This window comes from Penicillium bovifimosum, assembly GCF_028826915.1.
Source record: "Penicillium bovifimosum strain IBT 22155 chromosome Unknown utg000001l_segment0_segment0, whole genome shotgun sequence".
In the NCBI taxonomy this organism is placed as follows: Eukaryota; Fungi; Ascomycota; class Eurotiomycetes; order Eurotiales; family Aspergillaceae; genus Penicillium; species Penicillium bovifimosum.
The window spans coordinates 2,092,602-2,115,542 of NW_026622710.1; the positions used below are offsets into that span (position 1 = coordinate 2,092,602).

The 22,941-nt window shown below is 51.4% G+C and overlaps 9 protein-coding genes across 9 annotated transcripts; 6 read left to right on the forward strand and 3 right to left on the reverse strand.

Moving 5' to 3' along the window:
• Positions 1-1,269: 1,269 nt before the first annotated feature.
• N7515_000801 (uncharacterized protein) lies at positions 1,270-2,906 on the forward strand (the record flags this gene model as incomplete). Its single annotated transcript, XM_056661545.1, has 3 exons — positions 1,270-1,283; positions 1,378-2,323; positions 2,460-2,906. The coding sequence occupies 3 exons, from the start codon at positions 1,270-1,272 to the stop codon at positions 2,904-2,906; spliced, it is 1,407 nt and encodes a 468-aa protein (XP_056526711.1).
• Positions 2,907-4,275: 1,369 nt separating this feature from the next.
• On the forward strand, positions 4,276-6,179 carry N7515_000802 (uncharacterized protein; the record flags this gene model as incomplete). Its single annotated transcript, XM_056661546.1, has 7 exons — positions 4,276-4,446; positions 4,553-4,723; positions 4,774-5,015; positions 5,286-5,476; positions 5,525-5,643; positions 5,775-5,842; positions 5,909-6,179. 7 exons carry the CDS (start codon positions 4,276-4,278, stop codon positions 6,177-6,179), a joined length of 1,233 nt encoding a protein of 410 aa, XP_056526712.1.
• Positions 6,180-7,429: 1,250 nt separating this feature from the next.
• On the reverse strand, positions 7,430-9,513 carry N7515_000803 (DUF2985 domain-containing protein; the record flags this gene model as incomplete). The annotated part of the gene is made up of 4 exons (XM_056661547.1): positions 7,430-8,208; positions 8,259-8,333; positions 8,387-8,782; positions 8,835-9,513. 4 exons carry the CDS (start codon positions 9,511-9,513, stop codon positions 7,430-7,432), a joined length of 1,929 nt encoding a protein of 642 aa, XP_056526713.1.
• A 2,076-nt stretch (positions 9,514-11,589) lies between these two features.
• N7515_000804 (Nucleotide-binding alpha-beta plait) lies at positions 11,590-12,929 on the forward strand (the record flags this gene model as incomplete). The annotated part of the gene is made up of 3 exons (XM_056661548.1): positions 11,590-11,819; positions 11,936-12,497; positions 12,567-12,929. 3 exons carry the CDS (start codon positions 11,590-11,592, stop codon positions 12,927-12,929), a joined length of 1,155 nt encoding a protein of 384 aa, XP_056526714.1.
• A 673-nt stretch (positions 12,930-13,602) lies between these two features.
• Positions 13,603-15,111, forward strand: N7515_000805 (GTPase-activating protein GCS1; the record flags this gene model as incomplete). The annotated part of the gene is made up of 5 exons (XM_056661549.1): positions 13,603-13,644; positions 13,706-13,774; positions 13,916-14,596; positions 14,656-14,670; positions 14,731-15,111. The coding sequence occupies 5 exons, from the start codon at positions 13,603-13,605 to the stop codon at positions 15,109-15,111; spliced, it is 1,188 nt and encodes a 395-aa protein (XP_056526715.1).
• A 331-nt stretch (positions 15,112-15,442) lies between these two features.
• On the reverse strand, positions 15,443-18,229 carry N7515_000806 (mitochondrial elongation factor MEF2; the record flags this gene model as incomplete). Its single annotated transcript, XM_056661550.1, has 1 exon — positions 15,443-18,229. One exon carries the CDS (start codon positions 18,227-18,229, stop codon positions 15,443-15,445), a length of 2,787 nt encoding a protein of 928 aa, XP_056526716.1.
• Positions 18,230-18,666: 437 nt separating this feature from the next.
• Positions 18,667-20,535, forward strand: N7515_000807 (retromer subunit VPS17; the record flags this gene model as incomplete). Its single annotated transcript, XM_056661551.1, has 3 exons — positions 18,667-19,092; positions 19,155-19,608; positions 19,676-20,535. 3 exons carry the CDS (start codon positions 18,667-18,669, stop codon positions 20,533-20,535), a joined length of 1,740 nt encoding a protein of 579 aa, XP_056526717.1.
• Positions 20,536-20,827: 292 nt separating this feature from the next.
• N7515_000808 (GFA family protein) lies at positions 20,828-21,235 on the reverse strand (the record flags this gene model as incomplete). The annotated part of the gene is made up of 1 exon (XM_056661552.1): positions 20,828-21,235. The coding sequence occupies one exon, from the start codon at positions 21,233-21,235 to the stop codon at positions 20,828-20,830; it is 408 nt and encodes a 135-aa protein (XP_056526718.1).
• Positions 21,236-21,703: 468 nt separating this feature from the next.
• On the forward strand, positions 21,704-22,841 carry N7515_000809 (putative nucleoside-diphosphate-sugar epimerase; the record flags this gene model as incomplete). The annotated part of the gene is made up of 3 exons (XM_056661553.1): positions 21,704-21,723; positions 21,778-21,983; positions 22,042-22,841. The coding sequence occupies 3 exons, from the start codon at positions 21,704-21,706 to the stop codon at positions 22,839-22,841; spliced, it is 1,026 nt and encodes a 341-aa protein (XP_056526719.1).
• Positions 22,842-22,941: the final 100 nt, after the last annotated feature.

Sequence of the window (22,941 nt, forward strand, 5' to 3'; positions counted from 1 at the left end):
GCCTCTGGCCGTGACTCCCTCTGTGTTCATGACCTACAGCGTAATACTGTTGCCGGTAATGAGTACTATGCATGCTTTTGGTACTGTGTGGCCAGATAAGACGTGACACGTGTCGCTGTGGGGTTATTGGGGCAATTGGTATTGATATAGGCTTGCCAGTTGGCGGAAGGTTTGCCAGTTGGCTGGAGGTTTGCCAGTTGGCTGGAGGTTTGCCAGTTGACGGGAAGCTCGCTAACACCCGTCTGGACCAGAAGTGCATACTGACAACTGGACAGAATATTTTCCTTGATACTTCTTTTTAGAAAGGTACTGTACAGTGTACATATGTCCTGTTCACTTTTTCTATAGTTCTTGTGACAAGTGAGAGGAGAGAGTTGTCTTGGTAAAGGAGCGAACTCCCGAACTACTTACACAGTACATTTGATTTGGGTGCTTCGCTGTCACGACACGACGCCCAGGGCGGAGTCACGAGGCAGTATCATGATATCATCACAATACCGGAGGCAGACAACTGGGTACAAGGACCCACGAGATGACGAGAGATCGTCACTTCAGGGGATCGCTTAAGATGCTTAGATAACACACACGTACATAAATACCTAGGAACTCGGGGCCTCATTCAGAGGACCAGAGTTCAGTCTACCTTAGGGTATAACCGTATAATACATATTGTACGCAGTATCCTTCCTATATTCCTTACTCGTATCCATTCAGTATCTCCTCGATCCACATCCACCACGAGGGGCGTGGGAACCTACAAGGTCGCACGCTGCAAAAGAGCCACAGGGGGAGGAACCTGACCTCACCTCTTTGAGTCTCGCAGACGGCGATCAAGAAACACCCGCGGAACAATCCACTCCCCTCGAAGAAGTTCGGTCGAGGGATTCTTTCTTCCGTTGGACTTGGAGTCGTAGGGCCTCCAACTGCTCAAGCCTTTTCATTTCGGCTTGTAGCTCAAGTGTTTCGTTGCAGAACTTGTCCCGATTGTTTTGGCTTTGATCATGGACCTTTTCGATCGGAGTTCCTCTTGGGGAGTGACTTTCTCCGACGGTGGGTTGTAAGGTTCGTTTTGCGTCTCCTCTCGGGAGTCGTCAGGGACAGCCTCTACGCCTGGCAGAGGATTTTCTGTTCCCTGTTCGACTTCTTCGGGGGGAGTGGATTGTTCGGCGGGTGTTTCTTGATCGCCGTCTGCGAGCTTCGCTAACGCTTAGCAATAAAACGCACTTTGTCACATTGGAACTCTCAAATTCAACTCTACAATATCACAATATGGCTGATGCCAGGTCCCCCCGCGCTCCCCCTGGAGCTCTGGAGCTGCATTGCGTCACATCTACCCAATGCCGACATAAAATCTTTGCGTCGGACTCTGACATGCAGGCAATTCAACAATACAGTGTCTCTTCGACTCAATCGTGTTTTCTTATCCGCCAACCCCCTCAACATAGAGGTCTTCCGCAACATTGCTTCACACGACAAGTTCCGCCATAAGGTCAACGCGATTATCTGGGATGAGGCGCGCTTGCATCGGGGTCCAGCACGATCAGCTGAAATTAATGAGGGACATGAATTGCTCTCGGACGAGGATGAACCCGATGATAACAGAGAATGGGCTGCGGAATACCACCCGGAATACAGAGAGGACATCATTGAGCGCCATAATTATGAAGAGGGAGATCTGTGTCCCAGATGGTTCAAAAACGCTTGTGAAGAAACACTTCACGTTCTAAAACGCCGGGAAGACCGTGGTGTGGACAGGCCCGACCATACCGCGCGCAAAGAACAGGTTCTCGCTCAGCCTTTAATGGGGGAGCTCTGGCAACATTATCAGCGGTTGCTGCGTCAACAGAAGGATGTTCTTGCCTGTCAGAGTGACCTGGAAGCGTTCGCGTTCGACGTTAAGCAGTTTCCTGCCCTCAAGAGAGTTACCATCACACCTGCAGCTCACGGCAACCTCATCACCCCGCTTTACGAGACCCCTATGATTCGTGCTTTCCCGGCAGGGTTTAACTACTCCATTCCTCGTGGTTGGCTGTACCCTAGAGCCCTTGGGGGGTCCCCTACTGCATATGCATGGAATCAATACCCAGAACTTAGGGATCGGTACCGCGGCTTCCGCACGGCAATGCGTGTCCTCGCCAACGAACCCAACTTTGTTTCTGAGCTGGTGATGACCGCCAACTCTGTCCCTACGGGAATCAACTGTGCAATCTGCGATGAGCCCTGCGAAGAGTACAATCATTTCGCTACCGTGCTTAAGAATCCGGGCTTCCGCCATCTGGATATTGCCTTGCTTGTCAGTGGTCAAATTGAGGAAGACTTCGAAGTATGCTCGCGATCACTGCGTAATGGTCGTCTGCGCCGGGCACTTGGTGAAGCAAAAGGCATGGAAGAGTTCAGGCTGCATGCTCCATTTGATAAACCTCGACTGTGACGACGCGTATCCACTGATCCCATTACAGAGCATTGTGCCTGTGGAACAATGGTCGAAACTGCGCCATTTCGAACTCTCCGGCTTCGTTATCTCACAGAAAGATTGTGTCTCTTTCCTCAAAACGCTACCAAAATCCGTTCGCTCCATTGAACTTAGTCTGCTGCACTTCCTCGATGAGAGCTGGTATAGTATGCTGGAAGAAATCAGGCGAATGGTATCGGAGAGCACGCTGTGGGGAGACCGGGATGCGGGATCAAGACCCAAAATTACCATCGGCGTGCCAATCGTGCAGGGGAGCCCTACATATGGACACGGTATATGGGTTGAAAAGGAGGTAGAGGATTTCATCTACGGTGAAGGAGGAAATCCCTTTGAGGAACGTTACTTTCCCAGTGAAATCCACCTTGGACTTGGTGTGATGAGGGATGCATTGGGGCCCGATTTTGAACGGCCACATGACCGATGGATACTTTGATACAACTGAGTATTTGTAAGGAGGATTATGACTCCAATGAATACTGATTTGAACATGTGCGTAAGGGTCCATTGTCGGCCCATTTAGTCTTTTTACAATTACGGGAGTATAAACTCCGTAAATTGAATGGTTGAATGGAGTTGAGAAGCAAAGAAATTTCTGGCTAGTAGATACATAACCTAGTACCTAGGAAGGCTGCCCACAGAGACAGGAATGAGATAGATAGTGAAGAGCGAGAAACGCGAACCTGTCTGCGAACCAGGTCCGCCACTGGGAGTAGTGTGACTACAGGAGAGGAGAACACAGGGGTGGTTTAGAAGAGGAGAAGTCCTATCCATGCGATGAAGCCTTTTATATGGACCTCGTACCTGTGTTTTGCTTCCATTGCTTTGAGAGACCATGATTATTGAACTTTCAACGTACCAGACCACAATCATGTTAGAATGTGAGTGCGGCCGGTTGTTCGAGAATCGAGTAGCTCTCAGACAGCACGGAAAGGACACACATGGTCGAATGCCCTCACTGCCATCGGGAGTTTGCGTCTTCCGGGGCCTTGTACCAACATCTACTTGCCCTCCATAGTCAGCAGTGCGAGAGTTGCAAAGAACGTTTCAGAGGGCGCAAGGCGCTGAGACTCCATCAAAAGTCAAGCATGCATTGCTATTGTCGTCCATGCGATATCTATTTACAAGAATCAACCGATGCCCTCCGACAACATGAGAGTTCGCTCGGACATGCTAGGTAGCCGGTTTCACTGCTGGGACTGTGATCGGGATTTAGGTTGTGGATGATAGGTTCTGCTCTAGACCAACATCTACCGAAGAACCTAAGGTTCACGCGCCCATGATTCCAGGTTGGGAATATATAAGTATAGAAAAGTTCTATCTAGATTGCTCATTTCGAATTAACCGCAGCACTATTTCTTCTGCATTTACCGCAAAAGATCATATACTCTGCTGTAGGTCATTGAAAAGGAGCAACAAAGTAATGGGGTCAGTCGGGGTTGTGGCAGCGAGGGGATGTGGTTGAAGCAACGGGTCAAGGCAATGGTGTAAACAGAAGAATGCCCCACTGAGTCACTGGCGATTGGTTAGACTGGTTTTGGGAAACGTGAGCGAAGTGGGTCATACGGACCAATGAGACACCCCCATACCTGGGCAATTTGGATTTAGCTTAGTCAAGAGGTCACATGACCTAGCATCCAGGTCACAGGATATATGTTAGCTAGCAGGAATAGACGCGTTTTACACCCTCACTTGATCATTCGGCCACATTCAACCACTTGGTTTCCTGACAGTAGATTTTTCTCCATTGAACAATTTTCCTGTGGACCCTGTGTCCCTGTCAATAATCCCTACATCTATGCACAATGGATGAAGAAACACGCCCTCTAGGCTCTAGACAGCCTCAACCGATATTAGATCTACTCCCACCGCCAGATACACCAGCAGAAGAAGATCCTCTCCTGGCATCTCTCACTAATGATCTTGACGTTCGTATCTTACACCGTCGGAACCAAGCTCAGCCCAACCCTGATAAGGTAAAGACATATCACTGCCCTATGACTACACTGCACCATCTCTCCCACCATCCTAAGCCATAAAATAGTAGGTTTAAATTGGAAGATAACTAATCATTTGACTTAGGACTTTGGTATGCCCTATCCGTTGACCACATCACGTAACAGTATTTCTTCTGCGAAGTTCGAACATGTTGCCAGCCTACCTGCATATCCCAAAACACATCCATATGGGTATACATATGTGGTTAACTTGGAAGGATTAGCACGCGAGCAGGCTGAAGCAGCTATGGCAGAGGTATTGAATATTTATAACTTATTGAAGGACTATCTATTAACGGGTTTTAGGTGCAATACTCACGGAGTCTTTCACGCACAGATTCCAATGTTATGTGTAGCTACCTGGAGACACGTTGCATCAAAAGGACATACAAGTGTTCTGGCATCAAGATTTGCAAATGGCTCCATGAGGATCTAAGAGGTCTTAAGCACTCATCAGTGGACAGTGATCTGGTTTATACCATCACACAGATCCGCAAGGAGCTTCAAAAGGCCGATACTCTCACAAAACCCCAACGCGAGAGCCTAGGGTAAGAGGCCGGAACAATTTATAAATCAAATTGTAAAGAATAAAGAGCTAACCATACGTTTATAGTCTCTTTCGTGCAACCCAAAAGAAGTTCCTCGAGAAAAAGGCCTGTCAAGTCCCACTGGATAGTTGTCAGATGACATTCGGAGAATATGACACCAAGGCGAATAGTCCTTCCCTATTTCACAATCAACTATTGAATAACTATACAATAAAAGGCGGTTTCAGGCGTCCAGGGTAATTACCTTGGCTGTATAAACGCCCGGAGCAGAGGTGGAACAAGCAACCTTACAACCGACGACACAGCTACCCATCATTTCCACAAGAGCCTTATTCGCCAAGAGAAGTTTGATATCGATTTACTAGCGCATCTAGTAGCGAATCCCGCTAGTTTTGAGGAAGATTACGCGTCTTTGCGCTGCGGCGTAGCAGAATCCACCAAGACACGCAAACAAGCGTGCGGTAAGTGCTTCAAACTCATGTACCGACTACTTATTAATTATTTTATAGGTAATATCCACCCCCAGGGCGACGGGGAGCTGGTGCGAGAGACGTGTGGTGTAAGGTTTATCACATATATCCCCGTGGATCTCAACCAGCAGCATAAGGCTTTGTTTTGGTCTCAAGGGGTACATAGCCACATGCCTTTATTAAATAAGACCTTATTTGAGGCTATTTCATCAGGCGCAGAACCGCGTCTGCGTACACTTACACGCCGAGTTCACGAAAGCACTTCATCCCAACCTGGAACTATATCTAGATTGTCGAGCCGCTCGGTATCTCCTTCGCGCTCACGTCGGCCTTCACGTACCCCTTCGCCATCACCTAGTATAAGAAGGTTAGTGCCTAGTGACTGTCCATTAACTAACCATTGAATTACTAATATCTAGATAGTCCGCCTTCAATTTCCCAGTCACGACCGAATAAAGTTCAACGTCTCGCATCAACCAATCATTTTCAGCAAGATCAACAGAAAGATAATGTCTCTTATGCTGATGAACTACAAATGGCGAATCTTCGATTACAACTAGCTCAGAGGGAACTTGAGCTTCAGAGGAGAGAGATTGAGCTCCAGGAACGAAAGAGGGCTGCAGAGATTAGGAAGTTGCAGGATGAAATCACCATACGGAAGCTTCGAGCTGAACTTGCATCTAGCCATAACTAGCTTCTAACTATTTCTCTGCCCATCCTGCCCATTCTTATCTACTTGGCCTTCTTGTATAATAATATTAAATACGGTTGGGCGCTTGCGTACAAGCAGTCAAAATGGGAGATGTGTAGGAGTGTGATGTTGAACTACACAGTAAGGCTACCTCGCGACTATCAAGGGAGTGGTCAGTGGACAGGGGAAGCATGCCTGTAGGGGGAGGTCACACCTCCCCGGGCACTACGGTATGTACCGCCTTTTGTCTCTTTCAGCCACGGTCATACTCTGCAATCTGCATGCCCCCTTCGCTATCATACTAAGTCTGATGTAGATGAATGAGGGGATCCACGGGCTAAGGAGAAGGTTCAATAACGAGCTGACTTGATGGCAATCTACAGACTACCACCCTACCCATCTCGGTCTTTAAGCTGTGCGTCGCCGAGACAGGTTATTGTGACGAGAGCACATGGAACTTTGTAGGGCTACAGTCTGCAAGGGATGGGAATTGTCACGTGATGGGAGGAATTCAGCTGTAGTCTTCTTGACCTCTTTCTTTTCTCCTTTCTTTTCTCTTTTCCTTTCTCTTCAGTCTTGTTGTCTTATGCAAAAGGAATCACTTAATCTCTGGTAGCCCTCATCACAGTTACTGCCCATCATACCGATGACTCCGGCCACCAGGTCCAGATGTTTCTATTATCCATCCCCACCTTCATCGGTGATATGGGCGACCAACCCGCCCCCGACGCCAAGTGGAGATGGATAATAGAAACATCCGGTGGCCGAAGGCATCGGCACCTATGAGATGGGCAGGCAAGAACGATTTGTTAACGTGATGCGAGGAAGAAGACTAACGTTGATGATGCAGCTTGGCTGCCTACTTCTGGAGAACCATGCCCTTTACCCCGGGTTTGTTGGCTGTCTACATATACGCAGTACGTTGGACTAGCAGAACATTGTATATCTCCTGGCAAAGGTGCCCAGAATGCTTTCATTCGAGGAGATAGGAACTCGAAATCATAGCCAGTGCGTTGTATCTGTTGAAAGCCAAGATGCCAATGTAGGCTGAACGAGAAAAGTCACGAATAACAAATGTTAGCCCAAAGGCCAAGTCAAAAGTAATCATATATAGAAACAACGCCAAACAACATATTATTATCTTATGGTAATCTGTACAGTCAGGGCAGAAAGAACCCTTCAATGAGGTCGAATTGACCTTGTTGGCGCTCATGTCATGACGGTCGTAAGTGCAAGTATGGGACATATTGTGATCAGGGTCCGCCGGACGCAGAGCGATCGATCTGAGCGCTGTGGCGCTCGATTTGTGCGTTGGACCCTTCGATTTGGGCACTGGAGCGCTCAATTTGAGCACTGCGGCGCTCCTCCTTAATCTTTTTCTTTTCCATCTTCCGCATGGCTTCCTCGGTCAGTTCCTGACGGAAGAGGCGCTCAACAACATCCTTCTTTCGAGTGCGCCGATCTCCGATCATGATCATCACACCTCCAGCAATGTTGCATGTGATGGAACAGCAAAGAATTACCGTAGTGAGAGCGAATGGTCGTTTGTTAGGGTCCTCCATACTCCAGGTGCAAGCACCAAGAGCTATCTGAAGGAGGGAATGGCAATCAAGGATGACAACAATGGCAATGAGCAAGCGGAGAGGAAAAGCATGGTGGGTGAGGGTTTCGTGGGGCTTGTAGAAAGTGTGCGATTTGGCGAATTTATTCTGGTGGTGCATCAATCGCAACTGCTGGCGAGCATCGAGTACCGAAAATTCATGCTCGTCTTCCTTGGATGTTTGGCCGAATTCGACATCGACGTCCTTCTCCGGCTTTGTCGGAAGATCATTCTTGTCCTTGAGACCAGGCAGGGCACGCTTTCGGCGAACTTTCCACGACAGAAAGGTGTAATGAGCGATGAAACTCATGTGATAGGTATCCACGGCACGGAAAGGGGCGAGTCCATCGCCCATGATGGCGAACAGAGCTACCAAAACGTTATCAATGACATTGACGACGTAAATCTGTCTTCCACCAACGTTGATCCAACCTATAGCTGTTAGTCCAATTCCCAGGGAGCACACAGTTAAGGAAACTTACCGATCAAGAAAAGGACCCAGGCCAGACCGAACAAAGTAATCAAAGTGGCGTAGAGGGTCACGAGAAAACCGAGGGCTGAACGATGTTAGTACCGCGCAGGATGATCTCGGCAGATATTAATCACTCACGTTTCCGAACATATTGTCTGAATCCTTTCATGGAACGTTTGAACTTTGACCGCCGAGAGTGAAGCATGTGTCGAACATGATCATTGAGCTCGGCATAGTCTTCTCTGCTCCACCCCTCGAGTCCACGCCCTTCTGGGATAACAGCATACTTGGGCCCACGCCACAAGGATGACATAGTCTCGAACTGACGAAGTTGCCCCAATTCCGGGCGGTCCTTGGGTTGGACCCCTTCGGGCGGTTCCCCCTCATCCGTTGTGGTTCCTTGCTCCTCGTCTGAAGAATATTGTGGTCGTGTAATCGTGTAGGTGGGCATGCGATTGATGAAGCCACCCAAGTTGGGAATAAAGAGAGAGTTCTGGACATTGGTGAGGGTAGAAAGTGCAGAGACCTCGGGATCTAGTTGAATGAGTTAGAACCATGTATTCAGATTGAGCATCGCAACAGTTACCGATTACGTCCAGCACGTCGACCACGTGAGATCCATACTCATTGTCGCGTTGCTCGTCTTGCGAATTGAGCGTCGGCGCAGCTCCTGAAATTGTTGATGCCCGGTTGCGCGAGAAGCGGTTCAATGCTGCTTGACTGGTTCGCCGAAGCCGACCCGCCGGACGCAGTACTGCAGGAGGAGGCTCGAGTCGTCCCGAGCCAGGTAGATCAACGTCCGACTGAGTGCTATGAGTAGGCAATATCGGCGCTGGTGAGGTCGGTGTTGGGCTCTGGTGCGAAGACTCTTCGGTCACAGGCATCATCCCCATGGGAGTCGTCACGCGTGTAAGGACATTCGGGGGTGGGGATGACCATCGACCTGGATGTGGCTCTGAGCTGCTGCGCCGTCGGCCTGATAGCCCCGCTTCATCTTCTTCATTGGGAGGAGGGGATCGGATAGGTTGTCGCTCGAAGTTTGGTGTTTGGGTCTCTGGTTGAGATGCTTGTTGATTGATGTTATCTAGTGAGGGGATAGACGGAAAGCGCGATAGTCGGATACTCGGCCGTCGGGTTCGTGAGTCACCTCGAGTGCGCAACGGAGTAGGGCCAGCTGGTCTAGCGGAGCCGGCATCTATGGGCTGGGACCCCTGAGGATTCCCATTAGGGGCATTCTGGTCGTCGGCGGGCTCGATGGGATCCATGCTTGATAGATGAGTTCCGGGGGTTGGGGGCAAGATCAACCAGGACAAATAGCCCCTGAGACCCGAGGGAAATAGAAGTTCAGAAGCTGAAACTTTCCCCTTCGGACCACATGGAAAACAGTGGAAGTTCTGGATCTTTGGGGAGCAACACTGGGGAAATTTCAATGATGACTCAGCCGAACCTGAATCTTGATTTCACGAGTGACGACGGGGTGGAGTGCGCAGACTGTCAATCTCGCGCTAAACCGTCGATCTTCAACCTGAATGGTGCAGATGGATCCTCCTTGGTTGTTGAATTAAATGGTGCAGGACTTTCCATCAAAAACCCTAGCACATAGCTAGGTGTAGCATAGGTGCCAGATAGTTAGTTAGAGAATGACAGAATATTATTAATGTCTCCCGTTGGGTGGCCAATGATTCAATGAATCGGAAAGTTACTCGTAGTTACGGAGTTATTTACCAACTTGGTGTATGTCCGCAGCGATAGACGCGAGACGTCACAGCCCAACAAAACTAATGTAGATCTACATCGTACCAATATATTTGTACACGCTACGCTCTGTGCCCGTGGCTGTCTTTGATCTTTTTAATCTGCACTTTTTTGCCATGATTGCAAAAAAGTAATTAAATTCGTCATTCAACTCCTCTGCCAAGGATTTCAGAGGTTAGTGGAAAGGGATACGATCGACACAGGAAATTGGCAGCTCCTCACATGCTATCTAGCCTATCTAGCTTAGAGACAACTTACACAGTAGTGGTCTGGCAGTTGCTCTTAACCTGAAGGTAGAGAGTACTACTAGAGCCGTTCTTGACCTGATGAGGAAAAAGAGTATGAGCCAAGGGAAACGGAAACCCCATACCCAACCCGCCTAAGGCAAGGAGACACCTGGGCATGTTGTATGTGCTACAGATGACTGTGAGATCGGTCAAGTATACAATACTTCACTATGCCAATTGCTGAAGTTCTTGGAGAGAATCGCTCCTGAAGAAAAGCCTTACTCCGCATAGTCATCTCGGTAGAACGCCCACACATCCTCGGTGACTCTGTGGGCTTGAACTGGAGAGTCCAGCAGTAAAGTTCAAGAGAACGAATCTGAAAATTCCATGACTATCTCATATTAGGTAGATCGTCTCTTACTCTGAAATGGGGAAGGCAGCAGTACTGTCACTTTGTGTCACCTATGGAGCCTAGATCTGATGTACACAGTACACGACTGATCTAGGTGCAATGTAGGCAGTGAAAAATGTATCCATGGCCTAGCAATCTTTGCTCTGAGCCTGGAGGCATGGAGCACAATAGCATAGAGTGGAGCTGTAAAAACCTAGGTGAGGACCTAAGATCTTCACACAATTATTTATAGGACATGACGCACAGGCACTGTCATGCTGCGTGCACACAGACTAGTGTGCAGTGTGCAGCAGAGTAAAAGTTGAGGAATATAATCTGAGAACGGGCAATATGGCAAGGACTTACAGGTAGAAGGAAAAGAAGTAACGAGGTACAGTGTAACAGTAGTTACACAGTAGAAAAGGTAGAGAAAAATAACAAAGTTAAGGCAGCAAATCACAATTGGTCAAATGGTATCCAGAATGACATCAGGTCTAGAGGCCAGCTGTTCTGAGTCAGAAAAGCTCAGTTTCGTAAAGGCGGGGGGAAACTGTGCCTGGAGGCCACAATGGCTAGACTAGTAATCCTCAAAGGGCCCCTAAGATTAGGGTAGAATTAGTGTTTAGGCAGTAGGCACCCCCCCAATAGGGGACAATAGGGGACAATAGGGGCACCCAGAGAGGAAAGCACCTCGATAGCAACTGACACTTCGAGCTCTCACTGGACTAGTGCTACACCGCCTCTCCTTTCCCTTTCCATCACCTTCTCCCCATCCATCCTCCTCCCTCTCTTCTCTTCTTCAAGATCCAGTGATTCACCAACTTCAATTTCCATCTTCCTATTTCAGGTATCTAGGGCACGAAGCTACCCTGCTCCTTGACTCGCTCCACATCTTGCCAATCCTCTTCAGCTGTCAATCTTCCCGACTTCACTCATCACTCAACATCTCCAACCTTCAACCTTAAAAGATGTCTTCCGTCGATGCACTTGCTGACTCCGTAGCTGCGACCACTATGAACGACAAGCCCGGAATCAACGGTGCCGAGACCGGCGCCGAGACCAACGGTGCTACCCCCTCCACCCAGGCTACTGATGCCGCTGCTGCCAGTGCCGATGAGGGTCGTCGTCTTTACATCGGAAATCTCGCCTACGCCACTACTGAGAATGAGCTCAAGGAGTTCTTCAAGGACTACAAGATGTGAGTAGTTCCGGTGGCTGTTGGTTGACACTCATATTACCCCACCTTCCACAAACATCTGCTCACTTGTTTATTACCATTCAACGGGCCATTTGCTGACTTATTTGATTTTTCAGCGAGAGTACCTCGATCCCCGTGAACCCCCGCACCAACCGCCCCGTTGGATATGCCTTTGTGGACCTTTCTACAGCAGCTGAAGCTTCTGCTGCCATCGGGGCCCTTTCCGGCAAGGAGATCCTTCAGCGCAAGGTGTCCGTACAGCTTGCCCGCAAGCCCGAGCCCGCCGAGTCTAAGGAAGCCACTGCTAGCGGTGGTGAGGGTGCCGATGGTCGCAAGCGTGCTGGTGGTCGTGGTCGTGGCCGTGGCCGCGCCCGCGGTCGCGGCGGTCGCACTGGCCAGAGCCGTGCTGTACGTGCTCGCACTCTTTCTTTGCTTCTAACTGCCCGCATCGATACTTTGGAATGGTTGCTAACTTTGGAGAAGGCCCAGGATGGCCAGGAAGCCACCGAAGCTGCTACTGGTGAAGCGCCTCTCGCCGAGACCACCAACGACAAGGATACCACCCCTAAGACCGGTGAAACTCGCCCCCAGAAGCAACGTGGTCCTCCCGAGGACGGCATTCCCTCCAAGACCAAGGTCATGGTTGCTAACTTGCCGTACGACTTGACCGAGGATAAAGTGGGTCATTTTTTTTGTCCTGTTTCACATGCGAGATCACATTAACTGACATCTACTTCCCCTTTCCAGCTCAAGGAGATCTTCGCCGCCTACGAGCCCGTTTCCGCCAAGGTTGCCCTGCGTCCCATTCCCCGATTCATGATCAAGAAGCTGCAGGCCCGCAACGAGCGCCGCAAGACTCGTGGTTTCGGTTTCGTCAATCTGGCCTCGGAGGAACTTCAGACTAAGGCCGTCAATGAGATGAACGGCAAGGATATCGATGGTCGCGTCATTGCTGTGAAGGTTGCCATCGACAGCCCCGGAAAGGAGGACGATGATATCAATGCTGCTGCTGAAACCGAGGAGGCTGCTGCACCTGTTCCCGCTCAGGAGAACGTTGCACCTGTCCCTGCCCAGGAGAACGTTGCTCCTGCCACCACCACCGAGGCTTAAATGCCCAACGAATTCGCGATACGAGGTGCTTGCTATTTGGCTCTGGGGTTTAGGAAAGATAGGGTGGATGGATATGATCACGGTCTCCTATAGGCCGTGACTTAGCTTCTTACACGCTTACTGGAGAATGGAGGAGACTGGATGGAGGAGGGAGGCGCGGTTATGACTTTTTGAGTGGACAACATGGGTTCCCCATGCGGGGGTGCCATCTTGACTGATGTGCGCTCTGTCCTTAACGACTTTCTTTATTTTGCCTTCTGTATTGTATCTTAGCACAATTTTACTAAATAACGATCCGCCTGGCACTTTGGGATGCGTAGAGTCATGCCACCACGCTACTGTGTACAGTATATTGGCCCTGCAGTTCAGTGGGCTCGATTTAGTTAGGGATGACGCTAAGCCGGGGGCAACCCTTGCCGATCAGAGGCGGAGAGCATACACAGTACAACTCACATGCGTTCTCTTCTTTTCAATTGAATATTTATCTCAGTCTGTCATCGAGTCAATTGCGCTAACTCTGTGTATCACTGGTACCTTTGAGCCTCTGCGCGACTTTCAACGAAAAGAGAAGAGGGGGAGACAGACCGCATCGTCGCGGAATCGGACAACTCTGTAACATCCGAGATTGCGTCCCCTTCAGTCCGGTCTTGTCCCCTTTTTACAGCCTTGCACCATGTCTCGAATGTGGGAGGTCGACCCCGAGACGAGGACAAAGGTGTGTTCCTAGCTCAAATACCGCAACGCGCGACGGTCATTGACGCAGCCATGTGCCACAGCTCCTCCAGATCTCCAAGACCAACGGAAACGACAAGTGCTGCGATTGCGGTGCCCCATCGCCTCAATGGGTATGTCTTTTTGCATCCTTTGGGACTATCGCCCAAACCTCGTCCTCAAAAACCAATGCAGTCGTCAACACAAACACACCCCCACCCCGCAAAGTCACACCCAATCGCTAACCCTTCGCCCGTCATGGGCACGTCAACCAGGCCTCCCCAAAGTTCGGAACATTCATCTGCCTCAATTGCGCCGGCACACACCGCGGGCTAGGCGTGCACATCTCCTTCGTCCGCTCGATCACCATGGACGCCTTCAAACACGCCGAGATTCAGCGCATGGAGCTGGGAGGCAACGACCCCTGGAAGTCCTTCTACGACGAACACCCCATAACCGTCTCCGAGGGCCGCACATTCGAAGACTCAACCATCAAGGAACGATATGAAAGCGAATCAGGCGAGGAGTGGAAGGAGAGGTTGACGTGCAAAGTCGAAGGCCGCGAGTACGTCCCCGGCCAGGAGAAGAAGAATACTGCCTCGCGCTCCAACACTCCCTTGAGTTTAGCTGGCGCTGGTGGTGTGTCTGCTGCGCGGGCTGGGTCTCCCGCTGCATCGTCTATTCGCTCTGGTGATAGCCAGCGCGGTGGTGCTCCTAGTAAGAAGGAGCAGAATGAGGCTTACTTCGCGAAGCTGGGTAATGAGAATGCTACCCGTGCCGAGGGCCTGCCTCCCTCGCAGGGTGGGAAGTTTACTGGGTTCGGTGGGGGTCTGCCTCCTTCCCCGGCGGGTGAGAGGCGCTCTTCGCCGTTTGGCGGGTTCGGGGGTGGGGTGGTGGTGGACAGCCTTTTGAAGAACTGCAGAAAGATCCGGTGGCTACTCTCACCAAAGGATTTGGTTGGTTTACGTCTGCGGTTGGAAAGAGTGCAAAGCAGGTCAATGATTCCTATCTGCAGCCCACAGCCAAGCAGGTATGTATATTGGGAAATCCACTTGTTTTAGTGCAGGCACTGACGGGATTTTATTTTCAGCTGGCGGAATCGGACTTCGCAGCCCAGGCACGAGTCCACGCTTCGATGCTTGGTCAGAATCTGCAGACCGGAGTCCGCGGTGCTGCTGATCAGTTCAATAGGTTTGTCGAGGGCGACGAGGCACGCGGCGATGGACGTCGGAATCGCGTTGAGCCTGAACGCCGAGACTTCTGGGATGACTTCTCGGCCTTGGGCGACCAGGAGCCTTCTAGCCATCGCCGTACTGCATCACAACGGTCGCAGCGGTCGGATGTCGTTGGAACTGCTGCTATGCGGAAGGGTCCGACGGCCTCTTCGCTGGCTAACTCTGGTGTAGAAGCCGGGGAGGGTAATACGTCTTCGGCCACAGCCAAGAAGGATGATTGGGATGAGAACTGGTAGTTTGTGAGCGGTTGCCTTTATTGGTGCCATGACCTTTTATGTCCCCGTGTTGTTTTATTGTGTCTACTCCTCCCTCTATCTGCACTATACATATACCTTGTTAGAATCTCTTCATTTGATAGAGGGAGTTATTTGCGTACTTACACATTGCATATCCGCTTGATCGATTCCAGGTCACACTCAGACTAACGCAAGAGAATTGGTATATCTTCAACGTAAATTGGAACATGTTGATACAGTGCTGATGTACTATAGGTTTTTATATTGTACAAAAAGGTTTCAGGGCCAGTGGAGTTGACGCCAAAGTTCCAACTGCAGCGCCTAGGAGCAATCAAAAGCCGCCCCTCAACTCCGTAAGCACAGCCTTCTGTCTCTGAGCAGACATATTCTCAAACCGATCAACAGTCATAACAAAAGTGCCACGACCAGCAGTCAAGCTTCGCAAATGCCTGAGATACCCAACCATCTCCTTAAGCGGCACCTTAGCAATAATCGTGCGTGGACGACTAGCAGCAGCAGGAATCTCCTCCCCAACAGAAGGCGTCTCGAACGGATCCGGCGGCGCATAAACACGACTAGGATCGATTGGCGGTGGCGCTTCTTCCTCAAGAGCAGACTCAGAAGTCCCCGCCGCGTCCGTACCGGCCAACGGCACCTCCTCGTCGAGCGAAATAATATGGCCACCGCGGGAGGAGGAAATGTCATGCACGACGGAGCCGAGACTCGCCTCGTCGACGCTGATAATCACGTTCATGACCGGCTCCATCATCGTCGTCCCCGCGCCAAACTGCACATCCTGCAGCGCGGCTGCGGTGGCTTGACGTGCGGCGGAGGATAGAGCGGAAGTCGTTGTTTCGTTGCCGAAGAGATCCGTGGCTGGGTTTATGGTCAGTGTCACGCGGGTGTTGTGCATCGGGAAGGTGAATTGGGGCCCGCGGGCGAGAGCTGCCATGGCTCCGTTCTGTAGCGCTGTGCGGAACGTGACGGTGTCCATGCCTGGTGGGAGGAAGGGGCTTGTTTCTTCGTCGGTGCGGGAGGAACGGTCGATTTGGAGGCCTGGGGCGCGCACGATGATTTGGTTGCCGTCGTAGGTTTCGTCGAGGAGGGTGGCTTCGTCTTGTTCTTGGGGAGTGGATTGTTCGTCTAGGGGCTCTACGACTGCTGTGCAGCATGCTTTGCCCTTTCGACCGGCGATTTCCTTGTCGAAGAGTTTCGTTATGGGCTTGGAGATGCCGAGTGTGGATTCTCGGTAGCCGATCTCGATGCGACCCATTGAGGCTTTGGCTTTGAGATCGTTGATAAGTCGGTCACGGGCGATTTCGAGGTGTAGCTCACCCATGCCGCTTAGCAGGGTCTGGCCTGATTCTTCGTCTACACTGACATGGAGACTGGGGTCTTCGCGGAGGAGAAGGGCGAGTGATTCGTGCATGCGCTTCTCTTCGCTTAGGCTGTGCGGCTCAACGCTGGTGAAGAATACTGGTGGTGGGACGGCAATTGGTCGGAGTTGGAGGCTTATCAGTGGTTCCGGGGGAGTAGCTTTGTTTCCGGAGTATGACACGAGGGTATCGCCAGTTCGGGTTTGTTTGAGCCCGACTACGACTCCGATGTGGCCGGCGGGAATTGAATCCACTTCCACGGCATCATTGGCGTACATCTTCAGCAGTCGTGGAGCTCGCTCGGATATCTGCAGGTTTGTGTTGTAGAGCAGGCTGTTGCGATCTAGAGAACCGGAGTATACCCGGACATAGACCAGGACTCCTCTCTTCGCGTCGTTGACGACTTTGAACGCCAATGCACAGCTCTGAAGTTTGCTGATCGCGTCCCTTGAGCTGCTTTGCAGGGCCCCATGCTTTCTCTTCGGTTGCTTCCCTTTAGCTGGTACGGATGCTTTCTTGCTCTGCTCGACGATCAAGTCGCCCGACAGCAGGTCCCGAAGACCTCCTTTGACACCACTGATGCTAACTTCCGGGTCAGGTGCTTCCGGCGGACTAGGAAGAAGGTTCACGACAGAATCCAGCAATGGTTGGACACCCATGTTCCGGAAACTGGCACCTGCGAATAGAGGGACGATCCGACTGCTTTGATCCAATACGCACCGGCGCAAGCTCGCAATGATATCAGCCGGCAAGACCGCGAGATGATCTTCTTCACACTCAAAGAACTTTTCAACGATGTCTTCATCGTGCTCACTAAGCAGCTCGACTAGGGCGATCCGAGCCCGTCGCAGCTCTGCTGCCAGGGCCGGCTCTTCTGCCTCCAGTTGCTCAAGGTTGGACATCTTCACTGTGCGGCCATCCTCGCCTTCCTTCCATCGTAGCCCCTGGAGATTGATCGCATCCGCCACGCCAACGAAGGGACCGTTGCCTCCATGGAACCACGGAATCTGGCAGACTGCTGGATAGACACCCAGGCGAGTGCTGACTTCTCGCACCGTCCGGCCAAATGCAGCGCCATCACGGTCTAGCTTGTTGACATAAATTACCCGAGGAATTCGATACGTGCTCGCCTGATTCCAAACTTTCTCTGTCTGCGCTTCGACGCCAGCAACACCATCCAATATGCAGACAGCGCCGTCGAGGATGCGCAAAGACCGCATGACTTCGAATGTGAAGTCGGCGTGGCCAGGGGTATCAATCAAGTTAATAGTGTGCGGGTAGCTAGACCGTGGAGCTTTCTCGTTCTGCTCCCCAGTCTGCGGGCCTGACGTTTCATCTACCTCCCCGGGAGGCCAATGGAATGTGATGGCAGCCGACTGGATAGTGATGCCGCGAGCGCGCTCGGCGGGAAGGAAGTCGGTCACGGTTGAGCCTTCGTCAACATCACCAATGCGCCGAGTGAAGCCACTATAGAATAACATGCGCTCGGTAGTAGTGGTTTTGCCCGCATCGATATGGGCGATGATGCCGATATTCCGGGTTCGATCCAAAGCTCCATTTTGGGATGTACGTGACGTAGAGAAGCGCTGGAGCTGTCTATAGTCTGACCGGGCACCTCTGAGGGATGAACATGTATTGTTCTTCGCCAGAGTCGGTATCTTGTATAAATTGGAGCTCATACAGCGCATCCCCGGGGGAAGCGCAACAACGGGGCCACGACCATGCCAGGGAAAAGCGCCCATGCGACAACTCGGCAAGGGATAAAAATACACAAAGGAAAAGGAAAAGTCAGGTTGAAGTTAGCATTGAGTGTATGTTAGTGTTATCAGTACAGTGAGAGAGCTGAGCAAGCTCCAGAGCAAAGAAAACGGGACGGCAAGGCGGACTGGGGAGAGGCTTGGCGCACGCATTCCTCCATACGTAACCGACTCCGATACCAACCTCTCATCAGCTACTCGAATCTCTTTTGCTCATACCCTTATTGTTGCTTTGCTTTTTTGTGTTATGTCAATTTGACCAAGTCGGTTGGTTTATTAGCTGCACGAGGTAGGTCTACCAATGTCTTGAAGCTAGCTGGCCACTGCTGTGGGGGTCTGATCTCCCGCCATTAATACTGACGCCTACCATCGCCAGCCACTCCCCTTGTCAGCGAAGATACTCCTTGCATCCTCGAATTAAGATGGACTACTCTGCGATTTCCAATGACCCAGAGCTACCCACAGGTTCCTCACCCTGGGGCTCACCGCGTGTCGAGCGAGGGTTCCCCACTTCCAACAATGACATCCCGTCATCACCTCTGCCAGGCCAGGCGCAATCGGCGCAGGACTTGAGTGGAGGCGGCAATGGAGAGCCCCAATCTCCAAATCTCTCTGCACAGTTGCAAAGCGCACAATTGGGGAACCCGGACTATCCCGAAGAGCATCCTCCATTCGGCGCGCCCCATACCCCAGACACCCAGAAACAGCAGTCTGCTACCCCCGCAGAACATCAGACGGGCGCACGACAAACCTCGCGACCCCCAGCTCCCATCTATAAGATTCAAGCGAAGATCACCGGTCTGGAGAGGACAGGGAAAAAGGACCCAATCCTGTGTTTCGATGTTCACGTGGGTCTGCCCTGTCGAGTATCTTGCGCCTACGCTTTGGCTAATTCCTGCTTTGTATACAGACCAATATCCCCAAGTTCCGTACGACCCAATACCGAGATGTGCGCCGCACCCATTCAGAATTTGTCAAGCTTGCAGATCACCTGGTCTCCGCCAATCCAGAAGCCCTGGTCCCCGCCGTGCCGTCCCCGGTGACACCGGCTGGTGCAGGCACCGAGGAGGATGAGATTCGAATTAAGTCGGCAATGCAGAGATGGCTTAACGTCGTGCTGAGTAACGAGGTCCTCATTCAAGACGATGAAGTTGTGTTGTTTGTGGAGAGCGACTTCGGCTATAGTCCCGTCTTACGACTGAAGCAGCCAGCGACGGGTGTGCGGCGAAAGATGCTGAAGCAGTTTGCACCGCCGCCTGATGACACACCTGAATTACAAGCTGCGCGTCCAGCTGCCAAGATGTTTTACTTGGGTTCAATGGATTCGAGTCACAAGGTCGACCGAGTGGTCAAGGCCCGCCGTGGTACGTTGATTCAAGCTTCAGGCTGTTTTCGTCTATATTATTTTATGACTTGAGCTGACCATTTTAGGCCTTGGATTGGCGGAAGCTGATTTCGGCGTGAAGCTTGGGCAGATGCACGTGCAAGAGACCCATCCCGGCTTGGGCGCGGCTTATCGTAAACTTGGCAAGGTCATTCAGACTGTGGGCGATTATCATGCAGTCCAGGCCACTGCAGAAGCTACTACACTCGGCGAGCCGTTGAGCTACCACTCCTCGGATGCCTTCATTGTGAAGGAGACTCTGACCAACCGACACATTCTGCTCCGCGATCTGATCCAGGCCCAACAAACCGCTCGAAGTAAACATGCCGCGGCGGAACGCTTGAAGGTCAGCTCATCCGTGCGCCGGGATAAGGTAGATGAGGCGATCAACGCGCTTGAAGAGGCGCAGAACCATGAAGACTACTTGACCAAACGAACCCAGCGAGTCACGTCGAACCTCCTCCAGGAGAAGCGCCGCTGGTTTGACCGGACCACCCAGGATCTTCTGTTTAGCCTTCGTGAATACACTCTCCGCCAGATTGAAGCAGAGCGTCGCACTCTTGCCACCTTGGAGAGTGTCCGACCTGACATTCGTGCCATTGATGCTTCCGGTGGTCTAAGCCGGCTGGGTCGCGAAGCCCATCCTGCAACACGCCGTCCGAACATGACTTCGAGCCAGGGTCCCAAGGGTGATTCATGGAGCGGCGTTCCTCGCCGCACTGACAATGCTGGACGCAGCATGAGTGGCAGCTTCACTACTCCCTCGATACCCGATGATGATGACGAGGCGGTCTCTGGGAAAGGGCGCAACAGAGCTTCCAGCCAGGTTGGGTCGATTGCGGAGGAAGATGACGACCGTCTCGATGCGCGTAATGCAGCCAGCCGGCTGGCCACCAGCACTTTCTGATTGGATTCCAGCATGCAACAAGTCTGTACATGTAGCCCGGACACGAGTTTGTGATTCCCCTCTGTGTCTCTGATAGCCTTTTCGTATCTTCTCCTGTTATTTTATCTCAGCCTTTGAACAATGAGTCTCTTTTTCCTGGCCAAGGCAAATGTTCCGCGTGAATCAGAGTAGGTTGTTTTAATCATATTCTATATAGGCTACTGTGCTGCAATATATGGTTGACTTGTCCATTAACATTCACAAATCATACCTAGGTTTGAAGAGTAGTGGACCAGGCCACGCCCCGTCAATGCTATATCTTCTTGTAATGCCCACCCGCGAACCACCTCTGTGCTCCATCTTGCGGCCATTGATGCCAAACTACCGCTGCACTAGTCCATATATGATGACTTGGCGCCGGGAGTCGTCCATCGAATGTTCCTGCTGCAATCCCGATAGTCTTCAAGTCACGATCCAGGACCATACTCAGAGTCGAGCCGCAGCGTGGACAAAAGCTGCGCGTCGCAGTATCGCTTGACCGTCGCTCTGTAGGCTTGACATCCCATTTGATATCATCGGTGGCGTAGAATGCCCAGCTCTGGAATGGTGCACCGGATTGTTTGCGGCAGATGGTGCAGTAGCAGTTGACCACGCAACTTGTGGGTTTGGCGGTCGTGTAACGGATATATTGACAAGCGCAGCTGCCAGTGTCCTTCGACATGGTGGGAATGTCATGTACTAATGTTTGAATTGGACGAGATTCTTCTACTGAGACTCGTGGGGTCACGTCAATTGACAATTTTAGGCGTGGAGGGGAGTTGGGGTACTGACATCACCTGTGCGGGGCAGCGAAGCTCGTTGTGTACTGGATACGAGATGGAGTCTGCACCTTGGAAGCTGTAGAAGTGGCTAAAACCGGATGAACAAGTTCAGTAACAAGCCCCTGCGATCGTGGTGTCGGTGTACGTTGCATGGGATGATGGGAGCTGCAGATTCTGCCGGTTTCGATTGTCTTCAGCGTCAATCCCCCGCGCTGGATCCGTTTCGAGGCATTTCTGTTGTCTTGAATCCTTGTCTTGATTTCAAAGCAAAGTACCTACTCAGTAGTTAATGTTAAACCTCTTAAATTGCGTTCGATTCCTGCTTTGACCTTATCCTTCTTCTAACACATTGCTTTGATACCTTCAACATGACTCCTAGGGTCCTTCTGTAAGTCTTTCTGACACCATAAAAACCACAAACATAATCTGATACGCCTCGCAGCACTGGCGCAACTGGATACATCGGTGGCGACGGCCTGTTTGCCATTGCCAGCGCTCATCCCGACTGGCAGCTCACGGCCCTGGTTCGCAGCGAGGACAAGGCTGCTCAGGTGAAAAGCAAATATCCGCAGCTTCGGACTGTGATTGGTGATCTAGACTCCTCTGACCTGATCGAAGAGGAAGTCAAGAACGCAGACATTGTCTACAGTAAGTATATTGAAGCTCATGTGTAGGGGTTACCACATTGCTCACAGGTTGTATACAGACTACGCCGATTGTGACCATGTTGCCGCAGCTCAAGCCATTGCCAAGGGAGCTCAGCATCACACCCCCGAGCGCCCATTGTGGCTAATCCACACCTCCGGCACAGGTATTCTGACCGTCGAGGACCAGCGCGCTGGCAGCTACGGCATCGAGCGCCCTAAGCAATACAATGACTGGGAAGGCGTCAGCGAGCTCGTTAACCTTCCTTCAGATGCCCTCCATCGCAACGTTGATGAGATTATCCTCGGTGCTGGGCATAAGAACCCGGCCAGTGTCAAGGTTGCAGTCGTCTGCCCGCCTACTATCTACGGTCCTGGCCGCGGCCCTGGTAACACCAAGAGTATCCAAGCCTACTGGCTTAGTGCTGCGGTGTTAAAGCGCAAGCGAGGCTTCTTGGTAGGAAAGGGTGAGAATGTCTGGCATCAGGTCCATGTCCACGACTTGAGCAATGTCTTCCTGGCTCTGGGCGAGGCAGCCTCTGTCGGAGGTGGCAAGGCTACTTGGAATGACGAGGGTTACTATCTCGCTGAAAACGGGTCTTTCGTTTGGGGTGATATCCAGCGTGCCGTTGCACAGGCTGCTTATGATAAGAAGCTTATTGCTTCCCCTGATGTTGAGTCTATTGAGGGTGCCGAGGTCACTAAGCTCCACTCTGCTGGAGTCTATGCCTGGGGATCTAATTCCCGTGGTATCTCAATCCGGGCTCGCAAGCTCTTTGGTTGGGCGCCCCAAAAGCCTAAGCTGATTGACCTCATCCCTGAGATTGTCGAGGTTGAGGCTAAGGCACAAGGACTGCTGTAAAAGTCGCTGTTTGAATGATTCTATGGGCACTCAGGTGGACTTTGTAGTTACCTAAATTGTATTGTTTGATCTGTTATTCACATGTGCATGAATAGGTGTA